The 18,363-nt window shown below is 37.5% G+C and overlaps 1 protein-coding gene across 2 annotated transcripts in view; it reads left to right on the top strand.

The window, feature by feature from the left end:
* The window catches only part of PLCE1 (phospholipase C epsilon 1), a 161,761-nt gene extending 143,730 nt beyond the window's left edge, over nt 1–18,031 (top strand). For both annotated transcript variants that reach the window (XM_074907442.1, XM_074907441.1), the window contains 11 exons: nt 2,172–2,303; nt 3,442–3,732; nt 4,874–5,037; nt 5,967–6,228; nt 7,127–7,245; nt 8,395–8,523; nt 9,268–9,477; nt 11,277–11,438; nt 11,617–11,835; nt 12,580–12,790; nt 13,859–18,031. In XM_074907442.1, coding sequence (XP_074763543.1) covers nt 2,172–2,303; nt 3,442–3,732; nt 4,874–5,037; nt 5,967–6,228; nt 7,127–7,245; nt 8,395–8,523; nt 9,268–9,477; nt 11,277–11,438; nt 11,617–11,835; nt 12,580–12,759 — 1,868 coding nt within the window. In that variant the 3' untranslated portion in view covers nt 12,760–12,790; nt 13,859–18,031. The remainder of the gene's footprint in view (nt 1–2,171; nt 2,304–3,441; nt 3,733–4,873; nt 5,038–5,966; nt 6,229–7,126; nt 7,246–8,394; nt 8,524–9,267; nt 9,478–11,276; nt 11,439–11,616; nt 11,836–12,579; nt 12,791–13,858) is intronic.
* The last annotated feature ends 332 nt before the right edge of the window (nt 18,032–18,363 follow it).

Raw genomic sequence — 18,363 nt, 5'->3', positions numbered from 1 at the left:
AGTGAGTAGAGGAAGTTGAATACATGAAAACAGGATCTGCACAATCAAGTGCAGAGAGCTGGGAGTCACCTGAGCTAACCAGCATGAAATTCAGTCACCATCTCCAGTGTATCACACTACCTGCCCCTATGGTGTCACTTTTCAGGAAATTAAAATGAACATAAAAAAGGGCTCCCTACATAAAAAAGTACTGTAAATTCTTTTTCAAGGTTTGCAAACCCTCATATTATCTGGCTGTTGGTCTGAAACACATGGTGAGAAGGTGACAATTAATTAATTTAACCTGTTACTTTAGCATGGTTAGAATACAAGGAGCAGGGAAGTTTGCCATCCTCTGGATTAAAAATCTAAAAGCAGTAAAGCACTGTGCTTATATCTAACATGAGACATGGGCACTAAATTCTGTAACTCAAAGTTTGGAGCATAGGGGTTATAGGGAAACACAAAACGTTTACTCTGTTATTCTAGTAGTATGATAGGATCTATGAGCAGAATGGTGAGATCTAAGTTGATCTTGGCTTGTCCAGAGGGTTGGATCAGAATTCCAGATCCTTGCTAAACTCCATTATTTTAGGAATTTATGATTCTATGAATAGGTGATGCTATTGGAGTCAAGTTTAAATTGGAGTGAAAAATGGAGCTTGCCTCTGGGAGGAGGAGTGTCACGTGCAAAAGCATGGCTATGGGAAAGACTGAGAGAAAACTCCCAGCTGCATCTTACCCTGTGCCCACCACACTGGGTACAGTTAACCTTGGCATTTTGCATTGCACTCTGATGATTTATGAGGTTTGTCTGTTTCCTCAGTGACTGTCTCCACAACAGGATTTTGAAACCTGGATCTTGCCTGCCAAATCCATTTGATCCATTGAAAACTTGGGATTAAATAGTGCTGGAAACACAGTGCATGACTCCTCATTCTTCTAGTCAGTTCATATTCCTTGATCTCAACTTCTACCATCTTGTATGGTTTATGTGTATGCTTTGGCCCAAAGAGACAGTACGTCTCCAATGCTGAAAACATTTATGTATATCCTAAATTTTACTAACCCAAGCAGTTCCACTGAAACTATCAACATAGCTTTACTAATTACATGTAGACATGCCATAAAGATTGAGAGCTGAAAATTTACAGCTGTGGACAGACTTCAGTAGAAGAGAGCCCTCTTTGTGATTTGTATTTGTAGTTGACATAGTAGAATTAAATCCAGAACTGTCTTTAGGCAGGTGTGAATTGATGTGAGTTCATGAAGGTTGTTTTGTGAGTCACAGTTCGTCAAAAAAAAGTGTACTTGCTTTGTTGTATTTTATATCACAAGAGAATCCCACACGTCACTACTGTGGGTGTTATAATAAATATTGTGCATTTTGACTTTAATTTTGGTCTGCTGTGTTCTCTCTCCAAGTCAACAGAAAGAAACGGACCTTAATGGGGATTGTCTGTTTATTTCACTGGGATTTAGGTCATGATTTTAATGATTATTTTGCTAGAATACATCTGTTTGAATAATAGCTATACGATACCTTTCCAGCTTTACTTCTAGTACATATTGGTCATTAAATACCTAATGGATCTTGCACATCTACCATATTTCCCATCATTGAAATACAAATTTTGAACAGAAGAAGGTAACTCTGAAAGCATCTTGAGGTTAAACTGTTTAACCAACAGCATTTGTACTTTTTCCTTTACATTGTATCTTTAAATCATATTCTTGCATTTATTTAATTATACGGGAATCCTATCCTAGTGAATTTCATGAGTTTTAAAAAAATCATTCTAAGGACAAATACATTGGGACTGTTACTGAAGATTTTTTTAGTATTAATTAGGACCATTTGATAATTTGAGACAGATCCAATAATACCTTCTGCAAGCCAAAAAGTAAGCTGGAGAAAAGTTATATCATAGAGAGAGAACTGTATATTGTATTGCTTCATATAAGTTTTTATATACATTATATATATAAACACACATAATATATACATATATAAAGGCATGTATGTATGTAAAGATGTTAATATTAAATTATGGGGAAAAATACACTGCTTGCCCTGTGTACTGTATAACAGGAGTATTCATGCCTTCAAAAATAATGTAAAATATGATGGAAAATGTCATGCCCTCTTGGTCATGTTTTTTGGCTCATTTATTTTACATTTATGGGAACAGGCTTGTCAACTCTAAACCCATCTGGCTCTAGCAGAGGAAAAGAAAGAAAAAGCAGGAAGTCCATTTTTGGCAACAATCCTGGCAGGCTGAGCCCTGGGGAGTCAGCTACTCTTGCCAAAGCATCTGGAAAAGGTAAAGTTAGCATCTTCTTTCACCAGTCACATGGAGTGACTCTGTAATCCAACACATATACCAGACCAAGTTGTTAAAGATCAAATACTTTACAATGTGTAAAATGTTGAACTTTGGAATGGTTTTTCATTAGCGCTGCAGCTATTACAGTAACACTGAAGTGTTGAGTGTGGAATGTTAAAATAGGATTACTTGGTCAGGAATATGAAGACCCCAATTCATAAACGATTCAAAACTAACATACATTTTACATGATGTATCTTAAAATTTGTATTTTAAAAGGTATGAATGAATATTTTCAAAGTACAAGTGGAAGGCAGAACTGTTGGGCTAGATCCAGAAAAGGATTTTTAGTGTCTGAAGTAGGACTTAGTTGCCTAAAATTCAGCCAAGTACAAACGTGTAATCATGCAAACTCCTGTATTCCACCTTGGGGGTATTTAGGCTCTGCAGGTGATTCAGTGAGCTTGGAAATTGTATATGAACAGATGTAAACAAATACAAAGAAAGTATAGAAAAGGTTCTGGAACAAGGATGAGACCCAGATCCCCTGTCTTTCAGGTGAATGCCATAAAGTGGAGTTGTGCCTTTTCTTGTACTCATTTTCTGGTTCAAGGAATGTTGCGGTTTTTTCAGCCCAAGGTCACAGCTGCATCAGACAGGGTAGATTCCCTTCTAGAGGCCAGTGTCCTAGAAATGAAGAAGTCTAGTGTCTAATTCTAAAGCATAGAAGTATTTTGGTGTCTTTGTCCCAAAACTCTTATGGCCTCTGTAGACCGCCTGTTTGGTGACTTAGCACATGGGTTTCAGTCTTGCCTCCCTTCCTCATGTAGAATGTATGGAATTTTATTCCTTTATTTTATAGAGGCAAATGCCAATTAAGTATTTATTTGTGAAAAAAAAAATGGTTGTTAGCATATCTAATCACAGTTTCATTTCAATACTTAAACATTATGTTCCCTCTGTGGATTGTTTTTACTGTGTAAAGAAGGAATGTGACACACTGAGTGGTGTAATTTTCCAGGATCATCTTTTTCTACCATAACCAAAGTAAGCACACATACTTCACTAGACAGCATTGAATTCTTGGAGACTCTGGATCTGAAGCTGTAACTTGAGGGTACTGTTTATTTTCCAGGTCCTTTTGATGTGATGCGGCAGACCTGGGAAGAGCCTTGCTCTCCTTACAACTCTCCAGCTTCTCTCAGTGCTATCATAAGGACGCCCAAGTGCTATCATATCTCCTCCCTGAATGAGAACGCTGCCAAGCGGCTGTGCCGGCGATACTCTCAGAAGCTGATCCAGCACACCACCTGTCAGCTCCTGAGGACCTACCCTGCTGCCACGCGCATCGACTCCTCAAATCCCCATCCACTGATCTTCTGGCTCCATGGTGTACAGCTCGTGGCTCTTAACTACCAAACAGATGGTATGGGTACACGAACATATATTTTAATACATTTTTTTACAATCTTAGAATGGTTTGGATTAGAAGGGACCTTAAAGACCATCTAGTTCCATGGGCAGACACCTTGCACCAGACCAGGTTGCTCAAAGCCCCATTCCCACCTGGCCTTGAACACTGCCAGGGAGGGGGCAGCCACAACTTCACTGGGCAACCTGTTCCAGTTCTCACTACCTCCACATTAAAGAATTTCTTCCTTATATCTAATCTAAATCTTCCCTATTTCAGTTTAAAACTGCTACCCCTCATCCTATTGCTACACTCCCTGATTAAGAGACCCTCCCCATATTTCCTGTAGGCCCCATTTATGTGTTAAGTATTTCACATTTTAAATTTCACATTTTATTAAATTTTCACATTTATTAAAATTTCGCATTTTAAATGTGAAATAAGTCCTTAAACTGTGAATTTGCATTTGACATTTGCTTCTACCTGCTATCACAAGGGGATCTACCTGTCTATGCGCCCCAGCACAAGCAGGTTCATACCATGACAATCCAACCCCAGGATTCAGGAGTAGCAGATTTCCTGATAGCACAGAAGTGCCTGGACAGCAACACCTTCTGTTTTTATTTTTATTTTAGTGCTGAAGGTTGTTTTTTCCCCGAGTTCAAGTAGCTGTTACCCCTTTCTGATAGTTTCCAGTATAAAAAGGTACTGAACTATTTTTTCACTTAGAAGTGCCACCTTGAATGCTAGTTTAATGTTGAAACATTTTGGAGCCATTTTCTATCCTGTCTTGTGTTCCTTCACCTTTTTGATGGGGGACCCATTAGGTCATCAACAAAACTACACAGTCACTGCTTTTTCATTCTGCAGTTCAGGGAAAACACCTAGAAACTTCTCAGAAAACAGGTGTAGGCAAGCCCTAGAGTTGGATAAAGACAACAGAGAAGGATAGAAAAGAATGAACTGTTCTTACAATTTTGTGTAAGTATTAGATAGATTGGATACATAAATTACAGCTATCTCTGAAAACCAGGAATTAATTGATAGTACACAGCTACAACAAAAAAGATACTTAAAACATGTCTTTGTCTTCACTGTAACAGTTTTTCCATTGTACCATTGCTCTTCATCAGTTTTGGCTGCCTTACTTTCACAGATCTTCCTCTGCAACTTAATGCAGCGATGTTTGAGGCTAATGGTGGCTGTGGATATGTTTTGAAACCTCCTGTTCTGTGGGATAAAAATTGTTCAATGTACCAGCAGTTCTGTCCGTTAGAAAGAGATCTTGATAATAAAGAGCCAGCTATATATTCTTTAACAGTAAGTACATTAAAAGGGAATTTCATACAGCCAAACAGATAGAAGTAGACAACATTAAACTATAGTCTTTAACCAGCATTACAGTCATGCTTCTGTATGAAAAGATTGCACCCTTAATTGTTGCTTGTACTTCTGAAGGTCAGCATAACTAACAAACTGGAAGGGAAGGGAGCAAATAATTGTCTTTATTTTATTTTACTGTCTGGTTTGCATCCATTGTTACTTTAACTGCTTCCTCCACAGTATTTACCAAAACCCAGTCCTGAAAGCATTTTCCCTGGTACTACACAGCTGTGTAAAATGTGTGCCTGGATGTTTCACACGTTTGCAAACACTTGAGAAGCTACACAGAAAGCCATTATAAAAAACTGTACTGAATCTTAGAAAAATATTTTTTGAAAGTTATATTATAAGATACATAATTCATGGATTTGTGGCCAAAAAAAAAAGTATTCTAAGAAACTAGTTCCTTCCAGGAAATGTTTCAGAAAAGTGAGATTCATAAGAATCAAAATTCTCCCAGCTGTGGCAATTGCACACCTAATTCTTGTGTTGTATACGCCAAAGCAAGCCAGAGGTCAGTGCCATCACCCCTGAGTAACGGAGAAGAAAATTTGATCCTTTTTGACTGTGTTACTGGTACATTCTTTCTGGATTAACTTTCAGATGCCTTGAATGGTTACACTCATGATGTATAGTGTATTTTTTTCAGAGGAAAGATACCGTAGCAATGGCCTGGAGCCGAGGGGTTGAAGCAGCTCTGCTTCAACTGCCCTGGTAATTACAAAAGTAGAGGAGTGTTACAGTTAAATCAGCATGTTAACAAACTGTTCGAACTTAGGAGTGTGCTAAACAATATTTAGCTCAGGATTGTGACAGTAAAAGAATTACTCCACTAATTGGTTTCTCTCTGTACTCCTCGGCTTCAGATTGTGTCTGGACAGAACGTCTGCCCTAGCAATAGCATGGGCAGTCCCTGCATTGAAATCGATGTGCTGGGGATGCCTCTGGATAGCTGCCATTTCCGGACAAAGCCCATTCATCGCAACACTCTCAACCCCATGTGGAATGAACAGTTCCTTTTCCGGGTTCACTTTGAAGATTTGGTCTTTCTGCGGTTTGCAGTTGTTGAAAATAACAGCTCAGCTGTAACAGCTCAGAGAATCATTCCCCTAAAAGCTCTAAAAAGAGGTACAGTATAGGTTGTAGTGACACCCTATGCCAAAATGGTCCAGCAGATTCCGGGACTGAATCCTTCCAGAGGGATATTTTTAATCAGCTGGTTGCATTTTTCTAAAGGAGATAGGGAACAAGTATCAGACAACATGCTTTGCCCTGGCAGTATGATGCTGATCTAGTAGCTGGAGGCTGCCCCAGTGACTTGTAGAAAGTCCCATCCAGTACTGTTGCAGAGACTGGGCATCTTGCATGCAGTTGCTCTGATCCTGAGCTGTGGTTGTGACCTTGTGTTCACCTTGAGACTTGCTGCTCCCTTAGGAAGTGTGGGGTGGTTTCACTCCCTGCCTTGTCCTTTGCCCAAGAAACTGCTGTAACTGGTGATCACTGGGCAGAGGGGAATTGCACTTCTTGCAGCCATGGCTGGAGGAGAGGTAAAGGAAAGATGAAAAAAGGTGAGAAGAGGAAGCATCGTTAATTCTGTGATATCTGGGGGAGGGAGTTTCCATATTGTCAGCAGCTCTTCAGTAAAACTGCAAAAATACTTTCATATTTGCTTCGTGACACTGTAATACCACACAACAGACTTAACATATGAGAAGATCTAGCCATAGATATGCATTTTCCCAGTAAGAATTTGTCCTTGTTTCATTCATAGTCTAAAATTTAGCTATTTCATATATGAATATATTGAATATTACCACAAAACAAAGGTAGGCAGCTGTATGAGCCACTCAGCAGATAATAACATTTGGGTTACACTGTTGTACAGACAGAGAGTATTAATGCAGTGCATTAAATCTTATAGGTTTGGGAAATTGTAGCTATAAATATAGCAAAGTTGAGTTTTCCATTGATGAGACTTGTGTCCTAGGATGTGGCAAAGTAGTTAAAAAGGATTTTTTCTCTTTAGGCTATAGACATGTCCAGCTCCATAACCTGCACAATGAAGCATTAGAAATTTCTAGTTTGTTCATAAACAGCCGGAGAATGGAAGAAAGTCCCTCTGGAAACACTCTGCCTGCATCTCTGGTAATTTAACTAATTTTTTTATGAATACCATTTATTCTTGTCGAAATAACTACTGTGGTCTGAAGACTTCTAGAACCAGACTGTTCAGCCCCTAAACCTGCACATTTTTCAGAAATACTTCGATGCCTAACTCTTTTGGGCTTTGGTGGAAGTAAAGTTATCCCACTGGGCTGAAACTGTGGGAGGGTAAATCTTTTCAAAGTTGGGCTTCTGGTGTATTTAGATGTAGCACAAGAGCTCCTGTGCTGCAGAAGGAGTGTGGTTGAGCAGTAAGGTTCAGAGCTGCCTCATGCATTCCTTTATGCTTGAATCATAAGCACTGTATTTTGGACAAAGAAAGATGCAAATTATTAACAGCTTTGGGATAATGAGAATAAAATTGAATTCTATCACAGGAAAAGATGGAGTTTGTATTTCCATAAATACATTAATATTTTTATATGTGTGGTTTTGCACATCTATATGTTTATCTGTACAAATATGTATACATACAAACACAGATGTGTATTATATATATCAGAATATGTATGCATGGATTGATATAATTTTTTTTTAATACCCTTAATGTTAGGTTACCCGGGTTCCTTGTGTTTTAGTAACTTTAAGCATGTATATTATTATTTTGCTGATTCCTAAAGTTAGATAAAACCTCCTGAGCTACTGTGTGTGCAGCAGATGTGTTGCAGACATTAGCCTCCTATGAATACATGCCAAACACATATCTTGGTTGAATTACTAGGGCAGAAAGGAACAACGTAAATGGTTTGGAGGGTAAAACAAAGCTATAGATTTTCATCCAGTAATTTGTACACTGAATCCAAATAGTCTGAGCTCAGCTAGAATGGATAGTGAGTGATGGAGGTCTACCCTTTGTCCAGTGGCAGTTTATGCACTCTTACTGGAAAACTCCCTTTTTTCTTTTTTCTCTTCTGCTTCAAGGTAGGGTGGAGCACAGTCTTTTTTTTTTTTTTTTTGGGGGGGGGGGGAGGGGGTAATGCCTTGATCTGTAGCATAAGAGCTATGTATTAACTGGATAGCTTTGCTCTGTCAAGATCCTTACAACTTGTGTGTACAGTTTCTTTTAAGCAACCTAAAAATAACATGCTTGCATAAAAACATTCAGTAACCTGTTGAATGTTGTCTGAACAGTTGTTTAGCATGGGGGAGAGGAAAGCTGCTGGGACTTACAAAGTGACAATTCATGGAATTCCAGGCCCAGAGCCTTTCACTGTTTTTAATATAAGTGGCGGGACCACGGCTGCACAGCTTCTCCATCAGGTAAGCTACCCACTGAATTGCAGACTCTAATTTCAAGAATCCACACTAACATCATTCTGGACATACGTCTCCCTGCATTTCTCACATGCAGGGTCATTGTAGTTCATCACAGGATGTGCTTTAGAAATGTATTACCATGGAATTTATAACATTGCAAACAGAGTATCATCAGCGAAATATTCCCAATCTTGGCTTCAGAGAATGCTTTTAAATCTTTGAACATATTCCCTGTTAGTATTTTAATATTTGGGCATATGCAGATGAGAAAAACAATCTTTCTGACCAACAAAGGCAGTGGGCTGTCCTTACAACAAGGGCAAACATTTCTGCGCAATTCTTTGAACTTGAGCACCATGGGAATACAGAGTAAAAGTTAGAGGGCTAAGTTCATGAGCAGAAAAACCAGTTAACTCAACAGGGATTGTTATTCTAGCAGTGGGAAAAGACTGTACTGTCCTAGGATTATGAATAAATTGTCTGGCCAGCCAAACAGGACAGAAATAAGCTTAAATAGTACTGCCTTGTCTGGAATAGTTGAACTGCTTGGCTAGGCTAAAGAGAACAGTACATTACCCTGGAGTAAAATATCTGAATAATAAATAGCACATCAGAAATCTTGCCTGCACTATCAGAATAGTTACTGATTCTTAAAGCTTCCTTATTCAGTCTCATTTATAACTACTAATTATGCAGTGTTTATATTTAGCATTCTAATTGCTATGTGTTTATTGTGGTCTGTCTTAGCTCTTGGCTACCACAAAAGGCACCGAGTCATGTGCTGCAGACTATTTTCTGATGGAAGAGAAAAGTTTTATATCTAAAGAAAAGAGTGAATGCAGAAAACCACCATTCCAGAGAGTGATTGGTCCTGAAGAAGGGCTAGTGCAGCTTTTGAACAGTTGGTTCCCAGAAGAAGGATATGTTGGAAGGATTATCTTTAAAGCCCGAGAGGAAGTAAGTCTGTTTTAGATAAATTGCTATTTACAAAGGTGGCTAAAAATAGCTGTTAGGATCAGGAAACAAAAGGGTGCAGTGTTTGTTTCACTCCTTGGTGAGTAATGTCAATGCTGTGTACATTGTTTAAAAACAAACGTAGGTCTTGAGTAAGCACAACTAGACTTTCTACACCTGTGTGAGACTAAATTGACTTTGTTCAGCTCTAGTATCAGCTATATGGTGTTTAATCATTATTGCTTAGCCAATGGTTCAGTGCCACTAGCTTACTGTTTTGACTCATATTTCTAATTTGATGCAAATCTACATTCTGACATGATAGGAAATTAGTATAAAGAAAGATAATAGTTAATACCAAAGGATTGTAGATAACAGAACTCCAGACTACAGTTATCAGTTTAGATGTCAGCAACTTCTCTGTTCAGAAAAATTAGAAAGGATTTCAGTATTAAATCTAAAAACCTCAAAGGATGATCAATTTATCAATGATAGCCTAAAATAATGAAATAGGTGATTTCTTTTAATTTAAAGGAGAAAGGTGGTGCGATTACTTCAGTTTAAACTATGAGCAAAACATCCACAGCTTGAAAATATGCTAGTGTCCAGGCTTGTGAGAGAGAAACAAAAAAGCAGGAGAAAGACACTTAATGATCTCATTTTCAGAGGCACTTCCTTAGGTCAGTTCAGTGTATAATAATGCTTGCTTCATCTGAACATAGTAATATATGTACACATTTGTTTATATACACAGATTTCACATAGACAAATGACAGAGATCCTCTGGGATCCTTTAAACTGAAAAAAATGTATTTTTAACTGATTATTTTGATACAACTTTTCCTAAAGCTTCAATTTGACAAATTACAATTATATTAAACAAATATGTATTTTGTTTTCCTCTAATATTTGGAGCAAAAATTACTAGGTAGAAATTTGTTTGTGGAAATAGTAGCCTGCCTGCTTCAGTTGACTGCAACACTTAAGTGTATGCGACTACAAATGTGTCACTGCCAAACCCCATTCTTTCAGAAAACATGGGTTAAAATCTTAGTATATGCGAAAAATATGTTCTATTTTTGTCCTGTGGTACTAGCAACACAAAACATTACAATTTTGAGCCTTTCTGCAGGTAGCAGCCTCAGATCTTGGAGCTAGAAATGAAGCTGCAAATTTGCATGGAAAAACAAGGAGTGGGTCCACTTGTAGGGTGTGTGACACGCAGCCCATGTTTACAGCTTATGAATTCAAGCTGTGTTACAAGGGGTTGGAGAGAAATGCTTTATCTGAGGGAAGGTGCAGGGAGGAATTCTCTCTAAAATCTGCAGTAGTCATAGAGTCTGAAAAAAGGACAGAGAAGCAGCCTTCCTCTTGCTTCACAGGAAAATGTTCATGCAGACTCTTTGCTCTCTAAATTCGTTTGGCTTTAGTGCTGGGACAAGGAAAGAAAAGGACACTTACCACCATCTTCCATCTTAATGTCACCATTACATGCTTGTGCACACATAAGGAAATAAAGATTTAAGTGATAATTTTTGTATAATGTGGTACTATGCATATGTTTCCATTCCTTGCCTACTGTATTCAGGTATTTCCAGTGTCAGGTATTTCAGACATCAATTTTAGAAACACAAGTATTTATTATGAGCAATAGTTTCTTGTCAAAAATCTTCTATATAAGACTAATGAAATGGACATGGGGCCACAGCAGTCTCCAGTTTTCAAGCGATAAAAAATTTTCTGTCCACCAGCTATTGGTTATCTCTCTGAAGTACATGAATTTGGCTCTCCTTTTTCTATAGAATTTAAATGAGCGAAATGTCTTTCAAGAAGCAAAGGAAGACACAGCCATCAGCTCTGAGGATGACAGTTTCTTTGTTCAGGTACATGATGTCTCCCCAGAGCAACCACGCACTGTCATCAAAGCTCCCCGCTTTAGCACAGCTCAGGATGTCATACAGCAGGTAAGCAGCACATTTCCAGTTAGTAGGTCTGTAACAGGTAGGGTGGAGGCTGGTTTCACACAAGACCAGGTGGGGTTTGTTCTCAGCACTAGGCTGAGGAATCACTTTAGTAACCTGAATCTGAAGGAATGCCTTTTTTTTTTTTTTTGTCTTTTTTTTTTTCCCTGCTTTTAAACAGACTCTTTGCAAAGCCAAATACTCCTACAGCATTTTGAGCAATCCAAATCCAAGTGATTACGTGCTTTTGGAAGAGGTGACAAAAGAGCCAGCAAACAAGAAGTCCTCAACATCTAAACCATCCCAGAGGATTCTCTCTGATCAAGAGTGTGTGTTTCATGCCCAAAGCAAGTGGAAGGGAGCAGGAAAATTTATCCTTAAACTCAAAGAACAGGTTCAGGTAAAAGATTAAATATTTTGCAGCAGGTTTCATAGATGGTGTATGATCAGTTTAATGGGAACCTACTTTCAGTGGGAGGGAGGATGGCATTTCAGTGGCGTAAGGATGAGTGGGGAGAGGACTACAGCAAAAATCAGATTCCTCTTTTCTCCGCACCTGCCTTACTTCTTTTCATTGTAAAACTGCATCAGTTATGTCCAGCAACACGATTCCCTCGCAGCCTGCAAATGCCGTGGCCATCCTTATCTTTTCCTACCAGCTGTTTTTCAAAATCTGGCTGTGTGTGCCATGCTCCCCATCCCAGTAAAGCAGGACTATTCAAATGGGCAAAACTTAAAAACTACTGGAATCAAGTCCCCTTTATTCCTGCTCAGTGGAAAAGTTCTGTTGCTTTATCTCAGGCTTTGGAAAATGGCAGGAATGAAGTATGGGCCTGTTGCGAGAAGGAGCTGTGTTCTCCTTTCCAGCAGATGCCACCAAGCCACAGCAGTTGCTGCTTTAAAGGGACAGTGTCATAAGCACAGATTTTTATACAAGTTTATAACAAATTTGCTAAACATGTCTTTGATTGCATAATTTTCTATTAATTTATTCAGAACAAATCAGAAGTATGTGCTTAGCTATGAAAGCACAGCTGCACTGAATTTCAAAGGGAAGACCTGCTTAGAAATGTGCTTCATATTAATTCTGTATTTCACAGCTAACAGCCTATTAAACTATGATCTGATTTTATTTTTTTTTCAGGCAGCACGAGATGACAAAAGAAAAGGCATTTCCTTTACCAGTGAACTCAAGAAGTTAACCAAGTCAAGTAAGCAGTATCGGGGATTCATATCACCACCTCTGCAGGTGTTGCCGGACAGTCCACAGGGCAAGGATGAGAGGTCCACGTGCAGTTTGACTTTTAGTGACATTATGGAATAATAAGCACCACTGCCTACAGTAGTCTATTCAGGTATGAGATACTGATTCTAACTCTGAGCAATCATCTAATACATGATTTAGAGAGTATTGTTTTCAAAGTTGTAGTTGGTTAAACCACAGTGAGGTACAAGGACTAACAGAAAGATCCATAAAAACCTTACACATTGGTGTGCGTAGGCACAGTAAGATCAGTAAGGTCTCCAGTTATTTATTACGGCATTTGATACAGTGAATCAGAATGATGTGAAGACTGCAGTTTCACCCACTTCCTCTGACCATTTGAAAAACAAAACCAAAAATGTTCCATCCTGGTTGATTTTATACTATGCATTTTAATCAACTAACTGTGCTTAATTAACGATGTCCTGTTACTCTTTTGCTTTGGGCCAAAGTAAATAGAAGTATCCAGTAGAGATTGTGTTATTTTTTTATTGCATGCATATAATAAAATCATCAGGATTGATGATCTCCTTTTTAGCTAAAACAAGTTTATAGTGTTAATTTCTCTCAGTGGAAATTTTGCCAGAAATGTTTAAACATTTTTACTATCCTTTCTGTATCTCTTCAATTTCTTCCATCTTGCTTGACTTAAAACAACAAATGAAATACACAAGACTGTCACATTTATATGAAGATAGTACATGTAACTTGTCCACTGACCTACACTATAGAGATATTTGCATAGTGCTACTACAGCGTTGAGGTACCATCTAAGCAGTTTCTTCTTCATTTACAATGAGCTGTAATCTTTTTCAGTGTTGATAATCCCATCTCAGATATAGCAAATGTAAGATTACATTTTTCTTTCCACATACACCTAATTATTAAAGCCTTATTTGACATGCAGTTATACTACTGCTAAATCATTAAATTAACAGAATTCAAATCACATTTTCATTTGCAAGATATTTCAAATATGAAGGGACAAATTTAATACCTTATTTTTAGGCTACTATAAAAAACCCTAAATCAAAATAATTTGAATTCTCAAGCAAAGTGAAGTAAATTATGGAATGATTCCAGTCACATACCCTCTTCTTCTGAATTTTTCTTTCTTTTTTTTGTAAACTGGAATTTACATCATCGAATCCTTCTGTAGTGCCTTTGAAGGAACCTGCTGCGGACTGAACTGGTCAGTAATTTTGTGCCCTGTGCTACAGATGCTTAATCCAGGCAATACTGCTGGATTAACATCCAGAATCTGGGAATCCTAAATGGGATGTTGTAGATTGGAAAGATGCCTGTCAGCTCTTGGAAGTCTTCTCTTCCCTCATCTTCACATCTGCAGATTCTTGGTAGGCGGATGAAGAAGTTTTCTTGGACTGTATGTTGTAAACAAACATGTGTTGTCACCCTCCCCTTTTTAAACAAAAGATAATTTTAGCCAGTTGCCTTTAAAGAAACTGAAGGCAAAGAACCAGAGTTTTCTTTTATGTGTATTATATTAAAATAATGCACTTTTACCTGAAGATTTCTGTTAAACACTGTGTTAAGTGATTGTAAAGAGATTTAAATATACTGTAACTTCCTCTGCATATCTGTTTAACTTTGGTGAATATACACAAAATGCTCAAATTATTTATGTTTTATCTACTTTAACAAAATAATGTACAATAGCTAAAAAACACTTAACTAGTAGTGATACTTTGACAAGGAACATTTTCTTCTTATAAATTCTAGTTTTCCAGGCTTGTGTTTAAAGAATATTTATTATCATGTTTCTGAGTACATGCCATTGTATAATATATTTATCATATACTACTTTTTAGAAAATGCAGAATTTTTACGTCTCTCTGGATATAGAGGAAAAAATGTTTGAACTTTTCTGGTTGTTTCTTTTCAGCACAAAATGTTTCATACCCAAAACTGACCAAACTCAAAACAATGCATTGATAAATGTAATTAATATTTTGAAATTTTGAATTCAAAATACATTTTTCCATACAGTCAGGAAATGTCTTTTTACTTGTCTGTTAAACCCAGAGAGTATAAAGAACTCTTACACTATAACTCGTGACGTTTTTGTTTACATAGAAACACTGTTGTGAAGTTTTACATTTGCTGAATTTATCTTTTGATATTTAAGTTAGTTGTGGTTGTCTCTTTTATTTCTCCATGGGAGTTACTAATGTGCTTTGTTAGTTAAAACAATCCATACCAACATACAGGGGCACAAATGAAACAACTGCTGAAATCAGTCATCCCTTTGATTTCCCACAAGAAGTGTATCTGTGGTGAGTAAATTGCTCTGCACATGTTTTGTCTCTGTAGAGCAATCCCTAAATAAAGCATTTCAGTTACCTGGTGTGACTAAATTGGGAAATGCATGAATACAGAGAGTGATTCATGCACTCCGTTATTCCACATCAGCTTTGGCGCTCGAGCACAAAACACTGCTGCTCCTATAAGAGAAGCTGCATCAGGCAAAGGATAGAACTGCAGGGTAAATAAACTGAGATTTACTTTTGGTAGTGCAAGGAAAGGTAAAGAAGTTACAGGCAGTAGTCCTGTGACAACCAACATCCCCCCTGCAGTAATTAGAAAATTAAATAAAAGAAAGCAAAGTCAGTAACCGGCATATAAACAAGCAGACCCTGCATTCTGTCACCAGAAGCTAAGGAAGTCCTTCACTATACACTACAGAAAATGTCTATAAAGTAGCTATTACCAAAGCAAAAAAGTGCCCTCTAGAGGTTAATTTCTAGCTTTCAGGAAAAATAACCACAGACGCACAAAAAAGTTGTTTCCCTGTGGAACATCCTCCCAGAAGCCATGCACTTCCCACTGCTTATCCTCAGTACTGATGTAGCAAAACAGCACTGGGCAATTCAGCAACATGATCTAATTAAAACCTCTACCACCTCCTAGCTCAGCCGCTGCACACGTGTTACAAATCCTAACTATACAGCCAGCCCCTGTAAGCATGAGTATGCTCTCTCCCTACCCCACCCCACGGCACACACATAATGCCAGACTGATACTGAGTAAAATGTCAGAAGTGACAACTTACCTATAGCTTTATACGCATAGTTTGCTTTGGAATACTTTGGAATTACTGGGAAATACATCAACCTACTGCACAATGGAACTTTTTTTTTTCTTAGTTTCATTCTCTCTGTTATTTTAACACAGTAGCAGTTTGTCACTACTAAGAATTGTTTCTTTTGGTGTTTTTATAGACTTTAGAAACAATACTTACTTTCCTATAGAGTTAGCCCTTACCTGTTCGGCGCTTTTTTTTTTTTTTGTTATATTCAGCAGCAATGAAAATAAATTCTTAACATCACCTACAGTATCATAGTAGTCTGGAAGACCACTTGCTAATTCATTAGATTCAACACAGATAGTTCTTACACCCATGCTGTCATCCACTAATGTTTTTCTGTTACATAGATTTTAAAAAAAAACCCTCGGAAAATCAAGGGAGAACAGTAGCCATGTCACATTGTGTAATGCAGGTCTAACTGTAGCCTGAAGTCCAGTGGCAATTTAAAAACAGTACTTTTGTACTACTTCTGCTAATATAATCGTTTTCTAGCTGTGGGAGTAGTTTATTAATATTTGTATCTTCCTCATCAAACAAAGTCTGAAGTTGCTTTTGCTGCTGTTTATTACAGTGAAAGAGTTAAGCAAAATATTTAACTTTCTATTAAACCTCCCCAACTTTATAGGCATGTAGACATCTGGAATTGTGTAAGGCTAATGACATGTATTAATGTACATGTATCAAGGACTTAACTTCAAGTTTAGGTATTGGTAAACCAAGTAAACCTCTGTTAATTAAATGTGGTACATTTTGGGGTGAAGCTGGAAAGGAGTATAGTATCCTTCCCCTTGTGTTTGTTCCAAGTATCGTAATCACAATACAACACCATTTGAAGCATTAAACAGTTTTGTTTAACTTTTGTGAAAGCCCAGTTAAACATATTTCATGTGCTGAGTTATTATTCTAATAGGAAAGTTTATTCTGCTTAGCCACAGATTTTATTTCTGCAGGAATACCTGTCCACAAATTCCTATGACAAGACTGACAAAATAACTTTGTCCCTTTCTGGCTGGGCTTGGACATCAGTTAGGAAAATACATTTATTTTTACATTACAAACTATTTACAGGAAGCAGCTTCCAGGATAAAGTTTGAACGAAAGGAATGTAAATAATCAACACCTTTGAGAAACATGCAGTCTCTGAGTGGTAGCAGGCCTCATGCTGAACAGTTTACAGGCAGAAATCTCACACACTGTTGCCTACTGGCAAAAATACCGAAGTATTTTATTCTATACTACTTTAAAACCAGTTACTTTTCTACCAATTTCTTACATTTTCCTTGCATAGCATGTGCTGCTCACAGTTGTGTGACTGTCTGGGACAAAAGCTGGGCAGCCATGGATCCTGGCCCCACTGCAGGACTAGTCAGTTTGCAGAAACTGGGGCGTGCCAGGAGGTACTTCCTACCGCCTGGAGGGTTTCCTGTTCTGTCTTACTGATCCCAAGTTTAGCAGTTAGAAGAATAAAAAATAATAAAAATGCCGTGTCAGTTGTAATTTTTAAAACCCAGTCACAATATTTTTATTGCTACAAATATTACTAGATTAAGTTATCTCAACATCCATCTTTAGAAAGCTGTCTGCTTCTAGATTCACGTGCTTTCAAGAATTAAAGACTTTAACATGAAAATCTTGAAATATTTCAAGAACATATTCTCTTACATTCATACGTTTGTCTTTAAAAAAGAAGAACTTGCTGGTAGCTTTACATTTCTGTGAAAGGTTGAGTCTGCAGCTTCTGAAACTGAACTATCCTGCTCTAGCTCTCTGAATGCTTCGACTGACATTTGTTTTTTAATCACTGACTGTTACTATTTCACTATAAAACTCAGTTTACTTTTAGGGTAGCCCACTAAATGTAATAATGGTGGTGTTTTTTCCTGTCTGTGATAAATATTTTGTAACTTCAGTAGTGGTAGACATTTGGCAGAGTTAGCAAATTAAACACAAAAATAAATAGCAGTAAATAGGTTCCACTCCAGTACATGTATAGGGTATTTCAGAATGACTTATCTGTACAGTTATCTTCCTCTGCCTCTTAAAGCACGTCAACATATTCTGAAAATGCAACATCACTATGTGCCAGTCTTTATATTGTTTGGAAACTATGTAAAATGAACAATTTTAAACATGACTTTTCCACCTGGACTATTTTCTTTCTGCTGACTTGAAGAATAAACTTGTATTTGTATATGTTGTAAAAAAATAAATGGTTTAAGACATTGATTCTTTGCTTTTCCCTTCCTGAACTGACAAGGTACTGGTAAATGGCCCCTACAGAATTTTTCAGAATTTAAATCACATCCATATTTGCAAACACTTAACGACTAGAAGGAGCTACCCAGAAGCTATGGGAATGGCAGCCTAAACAGACAGAAACAGATGTATTACCGTCAGTATTATGTAGGCAGTTTTGTAATCTACATAGCAAAATTTTCTAATCCATTAGTAGATAGATGCCTATTCCAAAAATGTTTCTGAATGTTTAACTACTTGAAATTTGTACAGTATGTTTAACTACTTGAAATTTGGTGAACTAGTCTGATTAATACTAAAAA

The sequence above is a fragment of the Athene noctua genome, chromosome 5 (assembly GCF_965140245.1).
Source record: "Athene noctua chromosome 5, bAthNoc1.hap1.1, whole genome shotgun sequence".
Lineage (NCBI taxonomy): Eukaryota > Metazoa > Chordata > Aves > Strigiformes > Strigidae > Athene > Athene noctua.
Note: the sequence above shows the minus strand (reverse complement) of the source record. Positions and strands in the feature narration are given on the sequence as shown.